This window comes from Aegilops tauschii, chromosome 5, assembly GCF_002575655.3.
Source record: "Aegilops tauschii subsp. strangulata cultivar AL8/78 chromosome 5, Aet v6.0, whole genome shotgun sequence".
Taxonomy (NCBI): Eukaryota; Viridiplantae; Streptophyta; class Magnoliopsida; order Poales; family Poaceae; genus Aegilops; species Aegilops tauschii.
Genome location: NC_053039.3, coordinates 122,873,355 through 122,894,796, shown reverse-complemented (window position 1 = coordinate 122,894,796; position 21,442 = coordinate 122,873,355). Strand labels below are relative to the sequence as shown.

The 21,442-nt window shown below is 45.3% G+C and overlaps 1 protein-coding gene across 1 annotated transcript; it reads left to right on the top strand.

Moving 5' to 3' along the window:
• The first annotated feature begins 16,340 nt into the window (after nucleotides 1-16,340).
• On the top strand, nucleotides 16,341-21,205 carry LOC109745573 (uncharacterized). The gene is made up of 7 exons (XM_020304698.4): nucleotides 16,341-16,645; nucleotides 19,321-19,374; nucleotides 19,458-19,544; nucleotides 20,058-20,138; nucleotides 20,235-20,347; nucleotides 20,479-20,528; nucleotides 20,914-21,205. Exons 1-7 carry the CDS (start codon nucleotides 16,436-16,438, stop codon nucleotides 20,979-20,981), a joined length of 663 nt encoding a protein of 220 aa, XP_020160287.1. The 5' UTR covers nucleotides 16,341-16,435; the 3' UTR covers nucleotides 20,982-21,205.
• The last annotated feature ends 237 nt before the right edge of the window (nucleotides 21,206-21,442 follow it).

The following is a 21,442-nucleotide window of genomic DNA, read 5'->3' as shown; positions in this document are numbered from 1 at the left end:
TTTGATCTCCATCTTCGGGGCGCCATGTTCATCATCGTCACCGGCATGACACCATGATCTCCATCATCGTGTCTTCATGAAGTTATCTCGCCAACTATTACTTCTACTACTATGGCTAACGGTTAGCAATAAAGTAAAGTAATTACATGATGTTCCAGTTGACACGCAGGTCATAAATAAATTAAGACAACTCCTATGGCTCCAGCCGGTTGTCATACTCATCGACATGCAAGTCGTGATTCCTATTACAAGAACATGATCAATCTCATACATCACATATATCATTCATCACATCCTTCTGGCCATATCACATCACATGACACTTGCTGCAAAAACAAGTTAGACGTCCTCTAATTGTTGTTGCAAACTTTTACGTGGCTGCTATAGGTTTCTAGCAAGAACGATTCTTACCTACGCCAAAACCACAACGTGATATGCCAATTTCTATTTACCCTTCATAAGGACCCTTTTCATCGAATCCGATCCGACTAAAGTGGGAGAGACAGACACCCGCTAGCCACCTTATGCAACTAGTGCATGTCAGTCGGTGGAACCTGTCTCACGTAATCGTACGTGTAAGGTCGGTCTGGGCCGCTTCATCCCACGATGCCGCCGAATCAAGATAAGACTAGTAACGACAAGTAAATTGACAAAATCGACACCCACAACAACTTGTGTTCTACTCGTGCATAGAAACTACGCATAGACCAGCTCATGATACCACTGTTGGGGATCGTAGCAGAAATTAAAATTTTCTACGCATCACCAAGATCAATCTATGGAGTTTACTAGCAACGAGAGGGGAGGAGTGCATCTACATACCCTTGTAGATTGCGAGCGGAAGCGTTCAAGAGAACGGGGTTGATGGAGTCGTACTCGTCGTGATCCAAATCACCGATGATCCAAGCGCCGAACGGACGGCACCTCCGCGTTCAACACACGTACGGAGCGGTGACGTCTCCCATGCCTTGATCCAGCAAGGAGGAGGGGGAGGTTGAGGAAGAAGGCTCCAACAGCAGCACGATGGCGTGGTGGTGGTGGAGTGACAGTTCTCCGGCAGGGCTTCGCCAAGCACACGCGGAGGAGGAGAGGTGTTGGGGAGGGGAGGGGCTGCGCCTTGGATGTGGTGCTGCAGCCCTCCCCTCACCCCTCTATTTATAGGGAGAAGGGGGAAGGGGGCCGGCCCCTCTAGATGAGATCTAGAGGGGGGCGGCGGCCAAGGGGGGAGGGAGCTTGCCCCCCAAGCAAGGGGGGCGCCCCCCCCTTTAGGGTTCCCCCCAAACCCTAGGCGCATGGGCCCTAGGGGGGTTGGCGCCCAGCCCACTAAGGGCTGGTTCCCTTCCACCTGCATCCCATAAGGCCCTCCGGGGCAGGTGGACCCTCCCGGTGGACCCCCGGAACCCCTCCGGTGGTCCCGGTACAATACCGGTATACCCCCGAATATTTCCGGTGACCGTATGGTGACTTCCCATATATAAATCTTTACCTCCAGACCATTCCGGAACTCCTCGTGACGTCCGGGATCTCATCCGGGACTCCGAACAACATTCGGTAATCACATACAAACCTTCCTGTGTGTAGACCCTACGGGTTCGGGAATCATGCAGACATGACCGAGACACCTCTCTAGCCAATAACCAACAGCGGGATCTGGATACCCATGTTGGCTCCCACATGTTCCATGATGATCTCATCGGATGAACCACGATGTCGAGGATTCAAGCAATCCCGTATACAATTCCCTTTGTCAATCGGTACTTTACTTGCACGAGATTCGATCGTTGGTATCCCAATACCTCGTTCAATCTCGTTACCGGCAAGTCACTTTACTCGTTCCGTAATGCATGATCCCGTGACTAACTACTTAGTCACATTGAGCTCATTATGATGATGCAATACCGAGTGGGCCCAGAGATACCTCTCCGTCATACGGAGTGACAAATCCCAATCTCGATCCGAGCCAACCCAACAGACACTTTCGGAGATACCTGTAGTGCACCTTTATAGCCACCTAGTTACGTTGTGACGTTTGGTACACCCAAAGCATTCCTACGGTATCCAGGAGTTGCACGATCTCATGGTCTAAGGAAATGATACTTGACATTAGAAAAGCTTTAGCAAACGAACTACACGATCTAGTGCTATGCTTAGGATTGGGTCTTGTCCATCACATCATTCTCCTAATGATGTGATCCCGTTATCAATGACATCCAATGTCCATGGTCAGGAAACCGTAACCATCTATTGATCAACGAGCTAGTCAACTAGAGGCTCACTAGGGACATGTCATGGTCTATGTATTCACACATGTATTACGATTTCCGGATAACACAATTATAGCATGAACAATACACAATTATCATGAACAAGGAAATATAATAATAACCATTTTATTATTGCCTCTAGGGCATATTTCCAACAATTCCATCGTAGGCTTCCTGGACGGTGATGGGTTGGATGAGATTTACCATGTAATCGAGTTAGTTTTGTTAGGGTTTGATCCCAAGTATCCATTATGTTCTGAGATTGATGTTGCTATGACTTTGCTATGCTTAATGCTTGTCACTAGGGCCCGAGTGCCATGATTTCAGATTTGAACCTATTATGTTTTCATGAATATATGTGAGTTATTGATCCTATCTTGCAAGTCTATAGTCACCTATTATGTGTTATGATCCGTTAACCCCGAAGTGACAATAATCGGGATACTTACCGGTGATGACCGTAGTTTGAGGAGTTCATGTATTCACTAAATGTTAATGCTTTGGTCCGGTACTCTATTAAAAGGAGGCCTTAATATCCCTTAGTTTCCAATAGGACCCCGCTGCCACGGGAGGGTAGGACAAAAGATGTCATGCAAGTTCTTTTCCATAAGCACGTATGACTATATTCAGAATATATGCCTACATTACATTGATGAACTGGAGCTAGTTCTGTGTCACCCTATGTTATAACTGTTGCATGAAGAATCGCATCCGACATAATTATCCATCACTGATCCAATGCCTATGAGCTTTTCACATATTGATCTTTGCTTAGTTACTTTTCCGTTGCCACTGTTACAATTACTACAAAGTTGCTACTATTACTTTTGCCACCATTACCGTTACTTCCATACTACTTTGCTACTAAATACTTTGCTGCAGATATTAAGTTATCCAGGTGTGGTTGAATTGACAACTCAACTGCTAATACTTGAGAATATTCTTTGGCTCCCCTTGTGTCGAATCAATAAATTTGGGTTGAATACTCTACCCTCGAAAACTGTTGCGATCCCCTATACTTGTGGGTTATCAAGGTCCGGCGGTGGTGGACTCCCGGTGTCGTGGCGGCTTCATAGCGGCTTGGCGGATCTGCTTGCAGCGGCGGCCGGCTTCTCCGGCGTCGGCTTGTCTGCGATCAGACCGTTTCGGCCTTCACTCCATCTCCTCGGCGCTCGGTCGCTCCTCCCTTCGAAGGGCTGGCCCTTTCCCAGCTGCGGTCCATCGCTCGTCTCGCGCCTGGTGCAGCAGGACCGAGCTCGTCTCACGCACAGTGCCGCAGGACCGAGCTCGTCTCGCGCATAGTGCAGTAGGACTGACCTCGTCCCCGCCCCACGGTGCTGCAGGACCGATCTCGTCTCGCGCTCCGGGCTGCAGGATGGGTCGATGGATGCCAGTGTTGGCCGACCTATTGGGTCTCAACGCTGGGGGTGGGCCAGGGGTGCAAAGGCGGGTCCTTTTCTGCTTGTCTCTTTGGTTGGAGTAGCGGCGGGTCTCGGGTGCGGTGGTGTCAAGGTCTTGGATGCCGGGACGGCGGCCCTGGTGGGGTGCACGGTGCTCTTGGGCAGAGCCCCTGTCATGGCGCTGCCCGGTGACCATGGCCGTGTGGGCGCCGTGGTAGCCGGGGTGTAGCGTTCAGTGGCGGTGAGTGTTGGTCGGGGTGAAAACCTGCTCTATCTTCGGACGGACCGGCGACGGCGAAGCTCGCTCCCTTCTTGAAGGCGGCATCACGGCTCTCACCGCCCGTCGTGCGGCTCCGGGGGAAACTCTGATCCTCGGATCGGGCGGTGGCGGCGCTCCGGTGTCGTATCCTTCCGGAAGGCGCCGCCTTGGAGTCCACGGTTCATTGTATGCAGCTTCATCTCTTCGTGCTAGTGTGCTAGGGGTGGTGTTGCTGCGCTAAGCACTTTTGTATCCTGCCTTGGGTGTGTCTGGTGTTGGCGTGCGTTTGTTTCGGATGATGTTGATCTTTGCTTTATATATAAAGCGGGGCGAAAGCCTTTCTCGGTAATAAAAGGCAGACTATTTGACTGTAGATTTGGGTAAACAGAAGTCAGGTTGTTTGGTTTCTTGTTTGATGACCTTCTCATCGAGGTGGTGAGATTACCAGCGCACTATAATAGGCAAAACAAATCAAAGACATATAGATAGCATAAGAATAAGTTTAACATGTAAACAAGCAGTCCTAAAACAAACCAGCACGATATAGTCTTAAAACCAAACCAACACTCTTAATCAGACAACAGAGAGCTCTCTAGACGTTTAGGACGAAGGCATTGTCGTGCTCTTGCACTTGGTGACCACCTGAATGCCGTCATTGTTGAAGACGATCATCTTTGGGGTGTCAGGAGTCAGTAGCTTGAAGGTGACCATGTAGCCTATCCTGATATGCTGAACGGCAGCGAAGGGGCCCAACCCTGATTAAGGGTGACCCTGCCATTGATCACCCCGACCGTGACCTTCATGCGCATCAGGTGTTCGCTTTAGCTTGAAGTCCTGCGGGGTGGGGGGAAGTGCTTCGTGAAGCCTAGAGGCATAAGCAGGGCACTACAGCTTCGGGGCAAGGATCACTTGCAAGGTGGGTTAGCCCTGCCTTCTCATGGGAGTGGCCATAGTTCCTCCGCTTATCCTAGGGGCTCCTCGGCCACCATGTCATCGTCTAAGGGCGGCACCACCTCCTTGCCCTTCTTAATGGCAGCACATGAAGGAAATATGCCCTAGAGGCAATAATAAAGTTATTATTTATTTCCTTATATCATGATAAATGTTTATTATTCATGCTAGAATTGTATTAACCGGAAACATAATACATGTGTGAGTACATAGACAAACAGAGTGTACTAGTATGCCTCTACTTGACTAGCTCGTTGATCAAAGATGGTTATGTTTCCTAGCCATAGACATGAGTTGTCATTTGATTAACGGGGTCACATCATTAGGAGAATGATGTGATTGACTTGACCCATTCCGTTAGCTTAGCACTTGATCGTTTAGTATGTTGCTATTGCTTTCTTCATGACTTATACATGTTCCTATGACTATGAGATTATGCAACTCCCATTTACCGGAGGAACACTTTGTGTGCTACCAAACGTCACAACGTAACTGGGTGATTATAAAGGTGCTCTACAGGTGTCTCCGAAGGTACTTGTTGGGTTGGCGTATTTCGAGATTAGGATTTGTCACTCCGATTGTCAGAGAGGTATCTCTGGGCCCTCTCGGTAATACACATCACTATAAGCCTTGCAAGCATTGTGACTAATGGGTTAGTTGCGAGATGATGTATTACGGAACGAGTAAAGAGACTTGCCGGTAACGAGATTGAACTAGGTATTGAGATACCGACGATCGAATCTCGGGCAAGCAACATACCGATGACAAAGGGAACAACGTATGTTGTTATGCGGTCTGACCGATAAAGATCTTCGTAAAATATGTGGGAGCCAATATGAGCATCCAGGTTCCGCTATTGGTTATTGACCGGAGACGTGTCTCGGTCATGTCTACATAGTTCTCGAACCCGTAGGGTCCGCACGCTTAAAGTTTCGATGACGGTTATATTATGAGTTTATGAGTTTTGATGTACCGAAGGTAGTTCGGAGTTCCGGCTGAGATCGGGGACATGACGAGGAGTCTCGAAATGATCGAGACGTAAAGATCGATATATTGGACGACTATATTCGGACATCGGAAAGGTTCCGAGTGATTCGGGTATTTTTCGGAGTACCGGAGAGTTACGGGAATTCGCCGGGGAGTATATGGGCCTTATTGGGCTTTAGGGGAAAGAGAGAGGAGAGGTTGGGCGCCCCCCAAGGCCTAGTCCGAATTGGACTAGGGGGAGGGGCTGCGCCCCCTCCTTCCTTCTCTTCTCTCTCCCCTTTCCTTGACCATTACTACTTGGAAGGGGGGGATCCTACTCCCGGTGGGAGTAGGACTCCTCCTGGCGCCCCCCCTCCTGGCCGGTCGCACCTCCCCCCTTGCTCCTTTATATACGGGGCAGGGGGCACCCTAGAGACACAACAATTGATCGTTTGATCTTTTAGCCGTGTGCGGTGCCCCCCTCCACCATAGTCCACCTCGATAATACTGTAGCGGTGCTTAGGCGAAGCCCTGCGTCGGTAGAACATCATCATCGTCACCACGCCGTCGTGCTGACGAAACTCTCCCTCAACACTTGGCTGGATCGGAGTTCGAGGGACGTCATCGGGCTGAACGTGTGCTGAACTCGGAGGTGCCGTGCGTTTGGTACTTGATCGGTCGGATCGTGAAGACGTACGACTACATCAACCGCGTTGTGCTAACGCTTCCGCTTTCGGTCTATGATGGTACGTGGACAACACTCTCCCCTCTCGTTGCTATGCATCACCATGATCTTGCGTGTGCGTAGGAATTTTTTTGAAATTACTACGTTCCCCAATAGTGGCATCCGAGCCTGGTTTTATGCGTAGATGTTATATGCACGAGTAGAACACAAGTGAGTTGTGGGCGATACAAGTCATACTGCTTACCAGCATGTCATACTTTGGTTCGGCGGTATTGTTGGATGAAGTGGCCCGGACCGACATTACGCGTACGCTTACGCGAGACTGGTTCTACCGACGTGCTTTGCACACAGGTGGCTGGCGGGTGTCAGTTTCTCCAACTTTAGTTGAACCGAGTGTGGCTACGCCCAGTCCTTGCGAAGGTTAAAACATCACCAACTTGACAAACTATCGTTGTGGTTTTGATGCGTAGGTAAGAACGGTTCTTGCTCAGCCCGTAGCAGCCACGTAAAACTTGCAACAACAAAGTAGAGGACGTCTAACTTGTTTTTGCAGGGCATGTTGTGATGTGATATGGTCAAAGCATGATGCTAAATTTTATTGTATGAGATGATCATGTTTTGTAACCGAGTTATCGGCAACTGGCAGGAGCCATATGGTTGTCGCTTTATTGTATGCAATGCAATCGCCCTGTAATGCTTTACTTTATCACTAAGCGGTAGCGATAGTCGTAGAAGCATAAGATTGGCGAGACGACAACGATGCTACGATGGAGATCAAGGTGTCGCGCCGGTGACGATGGTGATCATGACGGTGCTTCGGAGATGGAGATCACAAGCACAAGATGATGATGGCCATATCATATCACTTATATTGATTGCATGTGATGTTTATCTTTTATGCATCTTATCTTGCTTTGATTGACGGTAGCATTATAAGATGATCTCTCACTAAATTTCAAGATAAAAGTGTTCTCCCCGAGTATGCACCGTTGCCAAAGTTCGTCGTGCCCAGACACCACGTGATGATCGGGTGTGATAAGCTCTACGTCCATCTACAACGGGTGTAAGCCAGTTTTGCACACGCAGAATACTCAGGTTAAACTTGACGAGCCTAGCATATGCAGATATGGCCTCGGAACACTGAGACCGAAAGGTCGAGCGTGAATCATATAGTAGATATGATCAACATAGTGATGTTCACCATTGAAAGCTACTCCATTTCACGTGATGATCGGTTATGGTTTAGTTGATATGGATCACGTGATCACTTAGAGGATTAGAGGGATGTCTATCTAAGTGGGAGTTCTTAAGTAATATGATTAATTGAACTTTAATTTATCATGAACTTAGTCCTGGTAGTATTAGCATATCTATGTTGTAGATCAATAGCTCGCGATGTTGCTCCCCGTTTAATTTTTATATGTTCCGAGAGAAAACTAAGTTGAAAGATGTTAGTAGCAATGATGCGGATTGGATCCGTGATCTGAGGTTTATCGTCATTGCTGCACAGAAGAATTATGTCCTTGATGCACCGCTAGGTGACAGACCAATTGCAGGAGCAGATGCAGAAGTTATGAACGTTTGGCTAGCTCAATATGATGACTACTTGATAGTTTAGTGCACCATGCTTAACGGCTTAGAATCGGGACTTCAAAGATGTTTTGAACATCATGGACCATATGAGATGTTCCAGGAGTTGAAGTTAGTATTTCAAGCAAATTCCCAAGTTGAGAGATATGAAGTCTTCAACAAGTTCTATAGCTAAAAGATGGAGGAGAATAGCTCAAGCAGTGAGCATGTGCTCAGATTGTCTGGGTACTACAATCGCTTGAATCAAGTGGGAGTTAATCTTCCAGATAAGATAGTGATTGACAGAATTCTCTAGTCACCATCACCAAGTTAGTAGAACTTCGTGATGAACTATGGTATCCAAGGGATAACGTAAACGATTCCCGAGCTTTTCATGATGATGAAATCAGAAATCAAGAAAGAGCATCAAGTGTTGATGATTAACAAGACCACTAGTTTCAAGAAAAGGGCAAAGGGAAAGAAAGGGAACTTCATGTAGAACGGCAAGCAAGTTGCTGCTCAAGTGAAGAAGCCCAAGTTTGGACCTAAGCCTGAGACTGAGTGCTTCTACTGCAAAAGGACTGGTCACTGGAAGCAGAACTACCCCAAATAATTGGCGGATAAGAAAGTGAACAAAAGTATATTTGATATACATGTTATTGATGTGTACTTTACTAGTGTTTATAACAACCCCTCAGTATTTGATACTGGTTTAGTTGCTAAGAGTAGTAACTTAAAACAGGAGTTGCAAAATGAACAGAGACTAGTTAAGGATGAAGTGATGATGTGTGTTGGAAGTAGTTCCAAGATTGATGTGATCATCATCGCACAATCCATATAACTTTCGGGATTAGTGTTGAACCTAAATAAATGTTATTTGGTGTTTGCGTTAAGCATGAATATGATTTGATCATGTTTATTGCAAAACAGTTATTCATTTAAGTCAGAGAATAATTGTTATTCTGTTTACATGAATAAAACCTTATATGGTTACACACCCAATGAAAATGGTTCATTGGATCTCGATCTTAGTGATGCACATATTCATAACATTGAAGTCAAAAGATGCAAAGTTAATAATGATAGTGCAACTTATTTGTGGCATTGCCGTTTAGGTCATATTGGTGTAAAGCGCATGAAGAAACTCCATGCTAATGGGCTTTTGGAATCACTTGATTATGAATCACTTGATGCTTGTGAACCATGCCTCTTGGGCAAGATGACTAAAATGTTGTTCTCCGGAAGAATGAAGCAAGCAACAGATTTGTTGGAAATCATACATACTGATGTATGTGGTCCGATGAGTGTTGAGGCTCGCGGCGGGTATCGTTATTTTCTGACCTTCACAGATGATTTGAGCAGATATGGGTATATCTACTTGATGAAACATAAGTCTGAAACATTTGAAAAGTTCAAAGAATTTCAGAGTGAAGTGGAAATCATCGTGACAAGAAAATAAGGTTTCTACGATCTGATCGCGGAGACGAATATTTGAGTTACGAGTTTGGTCTTCAATTAAAACAATGTGGAATAGTTTCACAAATTCGTGCCACCTGGAACACCACAGCATAATGGTGTGTCCGAACATCATAACCGTACTTTATTGGATATAGTGCAATCTATGATGTCTCTTACCGATTTACCACTATCGTTTTGGGGTGATGCATTAGAGACAGCTGCATTCACGTTAAATAGGGCACCATCTAAATCCGTTGAGATGACACCATATGAACTGTGGTTTGGCAAGAAACCAAAGTTGTCGTTTCTTAAAGTTTGGGATTGCAATGCTTATAAGAAAAAGTTTCATCCTGATAAGCTCAAACCCAAATCGGACAAATGTGTCTTCATAGGATACCCAAAGGAGACAGTTGGGTACACCTTCTATCACAGATCCGAAGGCAAGATATCGTTGCTAAATTTGGATCCTTTCTAGAGAAGGAGTTTCTCTCGAAAGAAGTGAGTGGGAGGAAAGTAGAACTTGATGAGGTAACTGTACCTGCTCCCTTATTGGAAAGTAGTTCATCACAGAAACCGGTTCCTGTGACGCCTACACCAATTAGTGAGGAAGTTAATGATGATGATCATGGAACTTCAGATCAAGTTGTTACTGAACCTCGTAGGTCAACCAGAGTAAGATCCGCACCAGAGTGGTACGGTAATCCCATTCTGGAGGTCATGTTACTTGACCATGACGAACCTACGAACTATGAGGAAGCAATGATGAGCCCAGATTCCGCAAAATGGTTTGAGGCCATGAAATCTGAGATGGGATCCATGTATGAGAACAAAGTATGGACTTTGATTGACTTGCCCAAATGATCGGCGAGCCATTGAGATTAAATGGATCTTCAAGAGGAAGACGGACGCTGATAGTAGTGTTACTATCTACAAAGCTAGAATTGTCGCAAAAAGTTTTTCGACGAGTTCAAGGTGTTGACTACGATGAGAGTTTCTCACTCGTATCTATGCTTAAGTCTGTCCGAATCATGTTAGCAATTGCCGCATTTTATGAAATCTGGCAAATGGATAAAGAAAACTGCATTCCTTAATGGATTTATTAAAGAAGAGTTGTATATGATGCAACCAGAAGGTTTTGTCGATCCTAAAGGTGTTAACAAAATGTGCAAGCTCCAGCGATCCATCTATGGACTGGTGCAAGCATCTCGGAGTTGGAATGTATGCTTTGATAGTGTGATCAAAGCATATAGTTTTATACAGACTTGCGGTGAAGCCTGTATTTACAAGAAAGTGAGTGGGAGCACTACAACATTTTTGATAAGTATATGTGAATGACATATTATTGATCGGAAATAATGTAGAATTATTCTGCAAAGCAGAAAGGAGTGTTTGAAAGGAGTTTTTTCAAAGAAAGACCTCGGTGAAGCTGCTTACATATTGAGCATCAAGATCTATAGAGATAGATCAAAACGCTTGATAAGTTTTTTCAATGAGTACATACCTTGACAAGATTTTGAAGTAGTTCAAAATGGAACAGTCAAAGAAAGAGTTCTTGCATGTGTTACAAGGTGTGAAATTGAGTAAGACTCAAAGCCCGACCACGACAGAAGATAAAAGAGAATGAAAGTCATTCCCTATGCCTCAGCCATAGGTTCTATAAAGTATGCCATGCTGTGTACCAGATCTATTGTATACCCTACACTGTGTTTTGCAAGGGAGTACAATAGTGATCTAGGAGTAGATCACTGGACAGCGGTCAAAATTATCCTTAGTGGAATAAGGATATGTTTCTCGATTATGGAGGTGACAAAAGGTTCATCGTAAAGGGTTACGTCGATGCAAGTTTTTGACACTGATCCAGATGACTCTAAGTCTCAATCTAGATACATATTGAAAGTGGGAGCTATTAGCTAGAGTAGCTCCGTGCAGAGCATTTTAGACATAGAATTTGCAAAATACTTACGGATCTGAATGTGACAGACCGGTTGACTAAAATTATCTCACAAGCAAAACATGATCACACCTTAGTACTCTTTGGGTGTTAATCACATAGCGATGTGAACTAGATTATTGACTCTAGTAAACTCTTTGGGTGTTGGTCACATGACGATATGAACTATGGGTGTTAATCACATGGTGATGTGAATTATTGGTGTTAAATCACAAGGCGATGTGAACTAGATTATTGACTCTAGTGCAAGTGGGAGACTGAAGGAAATATGCCCTAGAGGCAATAATAAAGTTATTATTTATTTCCTTATATCATGATAAATGTTTATTATTCATGCTAGAATTGTATTAATCGGAAACATAATACATGTGTGAGTACATAGACAAACAGAGTGTCACTAGTATGCCTCTACTTGACTAGCTCGTTGATCAAAGATGGTTATGTTTCCTAGCCATAGACATGAGTTGTCATTTGATTAACGGGGTCACATCATTAGGAGAATGATGTGATTGACTTGACCCATTCCGTTAGCTTAGCACTTGATCGTTTAGTATGGGCAGCGTGGTAGCCGGGGTGTAGCGTTCGGTGGCGGTGAGTGTTGGCCGGGGTGAAAACCTGCTCTATCTTCGGACGGACCGGTGACGGCGAAGCTCGCTCCCTTCTTGAAGGCGGCGTCACGGCTCTCACCGCCCGTCGTGCGGCTCCGGGGGAAACTCTGATCCTCGGATCGGGCGGTGGCGGCGCTCCGGTGTCGTATCCTTCCGGAAGGCGCCGCCTTGGAGTCCACGGTTCATTGTATGCAGCTTCATCTCTTCGTGCTAGTGTGCTAGGGGTGGTGTTGCTGCGCTAAGCACTTTTGTATCCTGCCTTGGGTGTGTCTGGTGTTGGCGTGCGTTTGTTTCGGATGATGTTGATCTTTGCTTTATATATAAAGCGGGGCGAAAGCCTTTCTCGGTAATAAAAGGCAGACTATTTGACTGTAGATTTGGGTAAACAGAAGTCAGGTTGTTTGGTTTCTTGTTTGATGACCTTCTCATCGAGGTGGTGAGATTACCAGCGCACTATAATAGGCAAAACAAATCAAAGACATATAGATAGCATAAGAATAAGTTTAACATGTAAACAAGCAGTCCTAAAACAAACCAGCACGATATAGTCTTAAAACCAAACCAACACTCTTAATCAGACAACAGAGAGCTCTCTAGACGTTTAGGACGAAGGCATTGTCGTGCTCTTGCACTTGGTGACCACCTGAATGCCGTCATTGTTGAAGACGATCATCTTTGGGGTGTCAGGAGTCAGTAGCTTGAAGGTGACCATGTAGCCTATCCTGATATGCTGAACGGCAGCGAAGGGGCCCAACCCTGATTAAGGGTGACCCTGCCATTGATCACCCCGACCGTGACCTTCATGCGCATCAGGTGTTCGCTTTAGCTTGAAGTCCTGCGGGGTGGGGGGAAGTGCTTCGTGAAGCCTAGAGGCATAAGCAGGGCACTACAGCTTCGGGGCAAGGATCACTTGCAAGGTGGGTTAGCCCTGCCTTCTCATGGGAGTGGCCATAGTTCCTCCGCTTATCCTAGGGGCTCCTCGGCCACCATGTCATCGTCTAAGGGCGGCACCACCTCCTTGCCCTTCTTAATGGCAGCACATGAAGGAAATATGCCCTAGAGGCAATAATAAAGTTATTATTTATTTCCTTATATCATGATAAATGTTTATTATTCATGCTAGAATTGTATTAACCGGAAACATAATACATGTGTGAGTACATAGACAAACAGAGTGTACTAGTATGCCTCTACTTGACTAGCTCGTTGATCAAAGATGGTTATGTTTCCTAGCCATAGACATGAGTTGTCATTTGATTAACGGGGTCACATCATTAGGAGAATGATGTGATTGACTTGACCCATTCCGTTAGCTTAGCACTTGATCGTTTAGTATGTTGCTATTGCTTTCTTCATGACTTATACATGTTCCTATGACTATGAGATTATGCAACTCCCGTTTACCGGAGGAACACTTTGTGTGCTACCAAACGTCACAACGTAACTGGGTGATTATAAAGGTGCTCTACAGGTGTCTCCGAAGGTACTTGTTGGGTTGGCGTATTTCGAGATTAGGATTTGTCACTCCGATTGTCGGAGAGGTATCTCTGGGCCCTCTCGGTAATACACATCACTATAAGCCTTGCAAGCATTGTGACTAATGGGTTAGTTGCGAGATGATGTATTACGGAACGAGTAAAGAGACTTGCCGGTAACGAGATTGAACTAGGTATTGAGATACCGACGATCGAATCTCGGGCAAGCAACATACCGATGACAAAGGGAACAACGTATGTTGTTATGCGGTCTGACCGATAAAGATCTTCGTAGAATATGTGGGAGCCAATATGAGCATCCAGGTTCCGCTATTGGTTATTGACCGGAGACGTGTCTCGGTCATGTCTACATAGTTCTCAAACCCGTAGGGTCCGCACGCTTAAAGTTTCGATGACGGTTATATTATGAGTTTATGAGTTTTGATGTACCGAAGGTAGTTCGGAGTTCCGGATGAGAACGGGGACATGACGAGGAGTCTCTAAATGGTTGAGACGTAAAGATCGATATATTGGACGACTATATTCGGACATCGGAAAGGTTCCGAGTGATTCGGGTATTTTTCGGAGTACCGGAGAGTTACGGGAATTCGCCGGGGAGTATATGGGCCTTATTGGGCTTTAGGGGAAAGAGAGAGGAGAGGTTGGGCGCCCCCCAAGGCCTAGTCCGAATTGGACTAGGGGGAGGGGCTGCGCCCCCTCCTTCCTTCTCTTCTCTCTCCCCTTTCCTTGACTCTTACTACTTGGAAGGGGGGGGGATCCTACTCCTGGTGGGAGTAGGACTCCTCCTGGCGCCCCCCTCCTGGCCGGTCGCACCTCCCCCCTTGCTCCTTTATATACGGGGCAGGGGGCACCCTAGAGACACAACAATTGATCGTTTGATCTTTTAGCCGTGTGCGGTGCCCCCCTCCACCATAGTCCACCTCGATAATATTGTAGCGGTGCTTAGGCGAAGCCCTGCGTCGGTAGAACATCATCATCGTCACCACGCCGTCGTGCCGACGAAACTCTTCCTCAACACTCGGCTGGATCGGAGTTCGAGGGACGTCATCGGGCTGAACGTGTGCTGAACTCGGAGGTGCCGTGCGTTTGGTACTTGATCGGTCGGATCGTGAAGACGTACGACTACGTCAACCGCGTTGTGCTAACGCTTCCGCTTTCGGTCTACGAGAGTACGTGGACAACACTCTCCCCTCTCGTTGCTATGCATCACCATGATCTTGCGTGTGCGTAGGATTTTTTTTGAAATTACTACGTTCCCCAACAGCACAATCTCCATGCCCTTCTCTCCGGCCGCCATCACATCCTTGCCTTTCGTGTTCTCCGCATCGATCTACATGAACAACACAAAGTTGAAAGGATGATCAACAATTTATTCCTATCGTCCAAATGCCTTGCCCACACAAAGGGAACCTACTTACCCGCCGTCGCACTCAAACCTTCCTTGTCTCTCATTGTTACCCCTCTTCCACATCTCTATTTCACCACATTTTCATCACCATGAACCCCATCCCCAACCCCGCCCCCCAGAATTGGATGGAGGGCTTTCTTCCTCGGCTGCTCGCTCGGTGACCGTACCAAGTTCGAGAAAACCATGGATGTGTGCTCTAACTTCACCATCATCGAGGACTGCACAAGGAGGCAGGCGTTGTGGTAAAGATGGCGACGACGAAGGAGTTGAAGACGTTGATTCCTAACCCGGTGAAAGGCGCTATGCAAGTGGACATATTGCGTTGGGCCATGGATTAGGCCGATTTCAGCGATACTGGTGAGAGAGCAAGATGGGCCAAGTATAGGGGGTATAGGGCTCCTCAAGGCTAGTGTGTCGCATCGTTTTGGATGAAGATGTTGGTAGCGCTAGAGGACGACAACAATGTGGTGCAGACGATGGTCAGGGCATCGGCGACAGGTGACCGTGCAAGACCCGTCGTTCTGGATGAAGACGATGAGAGAAGATTGTGGATGGTGCGGTGGAGGCAGTGGTGGAAGACAATAATAAGGCTATGGCCCTCGCCACTCGAAGCGCCTCCAAGGTCGTCGCGTCTAGAATAGGTGCTTGTAAGTTAGATTTAACCCCGTTCCCCAACCTCTTGTACTAAAAAAATCACCGTATAAACCCTAAAATCCATCGGTTATGTGACGAATCGAGTACACAAATCCAATTTCTCAACCCCCTTTGTATCCCCTCCACAATGCTCGAGTCGAGTCCAAAAATCCAATGTAGTAAATCGAGAGAGAGGGTAAGGGCTTACCGCCATTGCTGATGTCCTGCCGGTGCGCTCGTGAATCCGGTGCTCGACGCCTAGGATCACCTTGTAATCCGTCGGTCCGCTGGCCGCCGCCGCCAGTGTGAGAGTGGGAAGAGGGAAGAGAGAGCGGTGAGGGTGATTATGCCACCACTTCAGGAAACAACGCGATGTCTCATAACTGTCTCCTCGCGTGCAACAACCCACGCCCACGTGTCTCGAGTTGCATCGCTTGGCCGTGGCTATGGAAAAACACCCTTGAGCCAGCCCCAGAGGTGCTTTAAACTTCGTACGTGTCAGTTTTTTGATTTTTTTTTGAGACAAGCATGTCAGTTTTTGATGCGACCCAATCAATCAAACGGACCAATTTCCTTTCGTATAGGCCTGGTTGGGCTGGATGCGAACAACCAAACGCGTCATAAGCGTAACAGACATAATACGTCAACGCTCGGTATAAGCGTACACTGCTTTTATCCTGTATATCTGTATATACAGGCGTAACAGGCCGCAGCTCGGCGGCATCTTCTCTCCTAATCCAAAAGTGCGCGTGCTTCCTTGTCGCGTCTGTACGGAGCTGAGGAGGAGATGGACGCCATGGCAGCGGTCGCCAGAACGGGGCCTTCTCTCGCCGCCGCCGGCCACAGGAGCTCCGCAACGTTCCGGCCGTCGGCGTCACTCTCCTTCGCCTCCGCTTCCTCGAGGAACCGCGGCCGCGTCGGGCTGAGCACGGCGGGGTGGAACCAGAGGGCAACCAGGGTAGCTCGCGCCACCCCCAACCGCATCGTCGCCTCCTCGGTTGGTTCCCTGGACTTGGCTCTCACCTACTTGCGCTCGCTCGAGGCTTCTTGTTGGACATTAGGGCCGGCTAGGATCGAAATTTTGTTTGGTGTTGCTGTGAATTGTCATGGTTTTGGTTTACTGTAGTATTGGTTGAGCTCAGTTATTCAGTAAATGGAAAAAGATGAGCTGCTTGTTAAGAAATACCCCCTTCTAATTGCGGGTGACCATGCACACATGAAGAAAATGCACCATAATGTGGCTAATGCGATATTTTGCCTGGCCCAGCCTGAACTTTTTCCAACCATTTTAAGTAATTGTCTATGTCACTGTCGGTAGGAACTGAAATAGAAGCGAAATTAAGCTGTTGTCTTTCTGTCAGTCAGCGACCGGCAATTCTGGCAGTGTATAGCACTGAAATTGAACTAGGATATCAATTCAGGAAAGGGAGTGATCGATAGCTTAGTTCACTTATAATTGCAGGTGACTATGGACAGATGAAGAAAAAGTTTCCAACCATTTTGAGTAATTATCTATGTCAATGTCGGTAGGAACTGAAATTGAAGTGAAATTAAGCTGCTATCTTTCTGTCAGTTGCCGACCGACAATTTGGCAATGTATAGCACTGAAATTGAACTAAGATATCAATTCAGGAAATGGAGTATCTGATATCTTAGTTCCTTTCTAATTGCAGGTGACTATGCACACATGAAGAAAATGCATCATAATGTGTCTAATTCCATATTTTGCCTGGTCTAGCCTGAACTTTTTCCAACCATTTTAAGTAAATGTCTATGTGAATGTCGGTAGGAACTGAAATTGAAGTGAAATTAAGCTGTTGTCTTTCTGTCAGTTAGCGACCGACAGTTTTGGCAATGTATAGCACTGAAATTGAACTAAGATGTCAATGCAGGAAATAGAGTAATTGTTATCTTAGTTCCCTTCTAATTGCGGGTGACTATGCACACACGAGCCTGAACTTCTTCCAACCATTTTAAGTAATTGTCTATGTGACTGTCGGTAGGAACTGAAATAGAAGTGAAGTTAAGTTGTTGTCTTTCTGTCAGTTGGCAACCAGCAATTTTGGCAATGTATAGCACTGAGACATGCTACATTGTGTTGATTACCAAATAAAAGTCAGATTATTCCATGATGAATGTACCTAGATCACATCTTTTGGTCTGTTTTTCTGTTAACTATCAAACTGTAAGACGGGCTGTCTTCTGTTTACTACTCCCTCCGTCCCCACAATATAAGAGTGTTTTTGACACTACACTAGTGTTAAAAACGCTCTTATATTATGGAACGGAGGGAGTAGATTGTTTTGTAAGGGAAAAATGCCATTTTCATTAAGTACTTTTTAGTAGATTTTGCATCTTGTTGTCGTTTCAACTCTAGCTATGGAACTATCAGTCGGATTCCTCGAAATTTATTGATCTGTGCTGTATAGTGGTTGTATCCATTACACATGCTACAATTGTGTGTTCACCAGAATTCCGGTCAAACTTTTGACCTTAGTTTTCGCGCAGGGATCTCTGTGTTCTGATTGTGATTTTTTTGAGAATTGTAACAATGTGTTGGGTAGTTAAGGATGTTAAAAGGCATGTAGGCAAGTTCCTCTTCCAACCTCTCTCCAAAAGGGTAATGCTATCAATAACTTTATCTGTTTTGACACATGCATAAACACAGAGTAGGGATCTTTCCTGGCTGAGTCCTGGTCTCATGGTTTTGTTTGGTATGCTCTTATATTAAACCTACTAGAACTTCAGAAATGGCTTAGTTATTTTGAGAATTTGTTAAAGTTGATGTAGTCCTTTTACCAAATTCCTGGAAGATTCAGCAAAGCATTTTTCTCAAGTTTTAGGAATGTAATAGCGGGTAGATGGTTCTCAGTGAAGTCATCATTTGCTAATCCCTTTTACCAAGACAAGGTTGATCAGTAAACTTTTTAAGGGCAGTCGACGAGTAATGGACTCGGGGAACCTAATGCATACATTTATTTGCTACCCAAGATTGTTATCCAAGGAATAAAACCCAGTAAACGATGTGGCCACACCCCTAAACACAACCGGTTCGTAATCATCAATGTTTGATATTTGTTATTTTTATTGACTATGACAGGTCACCTCTTTACCAAGCTGAGGCCAACTATGCCTAATTTTCCGAATTGTAAACATGATTTGGTTCTCCATTCTATTAGATTGAGCCAAGGTGATCCTCCAAGGTGTACAATAATTGATGTATCACTAAAAGGGCAGCCCGGTGCACGTTGCTCCCGCTTGCGCAGGAACCGTGGAAGTGCCCAACCACTTTGGGTCTTTTGTACGCAGGCTTTCCCTACATTTCTGCAAGAGGCTGTTTCCAGGACTCGAACCCGTGACCTCATGGTCACAAGGCAACAACTTACCTCTGTGCCAAGGCCCCCCTTCCAATAATGGATGTATCACTAATTTGGAAATTTGCAGCCTGCTTGTTTTGCATTGGCTGTTGTATTTGATGCCTGAAAGATATAATAGATGTTGTTCCATTTAAGAGTTCCAACTTAGTTCATCCCTTCTCAGAAAAGTAAACCGATGACTTCCAGTTTACGACATTACCAGCTATTCCTTTTCCAATTAAGAAACTAAGAAACATTGTGGTCTATCTTGTTAACTATGAGATATTTGCTTAATTAGATTTTTTTTTTTGTGCAGGAGGTTGAGCAGACCTACATTATGATCAAACCTGACGGTGTTCAGCGTGGTCTGGTATGTGCTTCTTGACTTTTATCATTGTGTTGGTATCTGTTGTTTGTTTCAGTTCAGATAAAACATATAGTCTTCGCCTGTAGGTTGGAGAGATTATTTCTCGCTTCGAGAAGAAGGGCTTTTTGCTGAAGGGGCTGAAGCTTTTTCAGTGCCCCAAAGACTTGGCTCAGGTTTGCTTTAAAAATGCATTAAATCTTTCAAAGCTGCTGTCACTTTTTAGTGCTTACTTAGCATGGTAAAATGTTCAGTGTAATTATAACCAATACCTTTTTTCTAAAGGAAAGCATCATCCTTCTGTCACTCTGTCAGTTTAATAGTTCAAAATGGTACCATTGATCACTCGCATTGGTTAAAATGCCAGCATCAAATAGTATTTGTCACAGTAGAACACCGTAGCCCAGTTTATTTTGTTAAACGTCATTTTTTGTAACACTATGTATCTGCCATAATAGAATGTACTCAAAAATTTCTTAGCATGTGTCAGCCAAGCAGTTTATAGAAAACATTTTCTGAAAATATTACTCAGATCTGGTCAAGCCAGATTTTCTACAAGTCAAAAAGAGCACAAGGTCTTGTCTTTGTTTTCACATAGAGAAGTAGAGACTCTATGTGAAAGTCAACGAATTGAAAATGCTTTTACATACTAAGTTAATAACTCTCCTATTCTGTCTTTTTTACCTCAGGAACATTACAAGGATCTGAAGGAGAGACCTTTCTTTCCCAATTTAATCGACTACATAACTTCTGGTCCTGTAGTCTGCATGGTATATATTTGTAAAGAACTGAAGATATTTGCAACTTCGCATTTTGATCAATATGAATTTCGCCTTTATATTAGTTTTGTTATTTTGTTCTCTAAGGCCTGGGAGGGTGATGGTGTTGTTGCGTCAGCTCGCAAACTGATCGGAGCTACTAACCCCCTTCAAGCTGAGCCAGGGACCATAAGGGGTGATCTTGCAGTTCAAACAGGAAGGTTGGCGCCCATGCCTTTCCATGTCTTCACACTATTATTTGCAGTACTCCTGTTTCATTTTATTTTATTTCACCTCTATTTACACCCTCTATGTGTACCAAAGAAATTATCATGGAACATTGCTTTTTCAGGAATGTCGTCCACGGAAGTGACAGCCCTGATAACGGCAAGCGAGAAATCGGTAAGTTTTGCCAATGGCGGATCTAGCGGGGGTGGCACCCCCTACAAAAATGCAAAATAATATGTATACTATATTTAATATTAATTCGGTAACAACTTAGAGCTATTTCAGACTATTTAGGCTAAATTATACTATTTTAGCTTAAGTTATTTAAATTTTGTACCGACGTGTTGAAGTTTGGCACCCCTAGTACTTAGAATCTAGGTCCTTCAGTGAGTTTTGCAGCAATTTGGTGCACTGCCGGTTGCTATTCAGTTGATTCAGCATTTGTATGGTTACAGTGTGAATGTTAGCTTGAAGGGAGCTTGGTTCGCAGCAATTGAGTGCACCGCTATTTGCAGCAATTCTTGACAATAAAAAACTTATGTTCTTGTCCTATCTGTAGGATTATGGTTCAAAGAGGGTGAGCTTGCTCAATGGGAATCAGTTCAAACACCCTGGCTTATAGAGTGATCTTTGCATATCACTGCAAGAACCATGATCCAATACTTATTTGGTCAACTTGATTCTGAGGGGGCCATGTATGAGTTTACTTCTACCAAGTAAAGTAGCCAGTCAGGGCTCCAAAATTTTCACCATTGCTCACCTGTATGTTCTTTCTTTCTTTGTAATGTTGAGCGGGTTCAGAACTCTGGCCTTTGGTCAGTATAAAGCTTCCTGTTGAGAACTGGACGAAATCACTATTCTGATCTTTTCAACAATCTTTGCCACAAAATGAACTCGACATGAAAGTATTTTACGATCTGACCCTTTTAGCAACGCCACAGCCCGTGGCGTTTCTTCTCCATATAGAAATGCCGGAGTAGCTTGCGTTTCAGATCCACATTCGAACGCCGAGCTAGCTAGCGTTTCCGACCCACATGGAAACGCCAAGCACGTTGGCGTTGCCGCCCAGGCCGAAACGCCATGATCAT

Excerpts from the sequence above, each read along its gene's own strand:
- LOC109745573 (XM_020304698.4), top strand. The coding sequence starts at position 16,436 with ATGGACGCCATGGCAGCGGTCGCCAGAACGGGGCCTTCTCTCGCCGCC. Across the intron at positions 20,139-20,234 it reads CTGGTCCTGTAGTCTGCATG|GCCTGGGAGGGTGATGGTGT; the intron begins GTATATATTTGT and ends TTGTTCTCTAAG. Across the intron at positions 20,529-20,913 it reads TAACGGCAAGCGAGAAATCG|GATTATGGTTCAAAGAGGGT; the intron begins GTAAGTTTTGCC and ends TCCTATCTGTAG.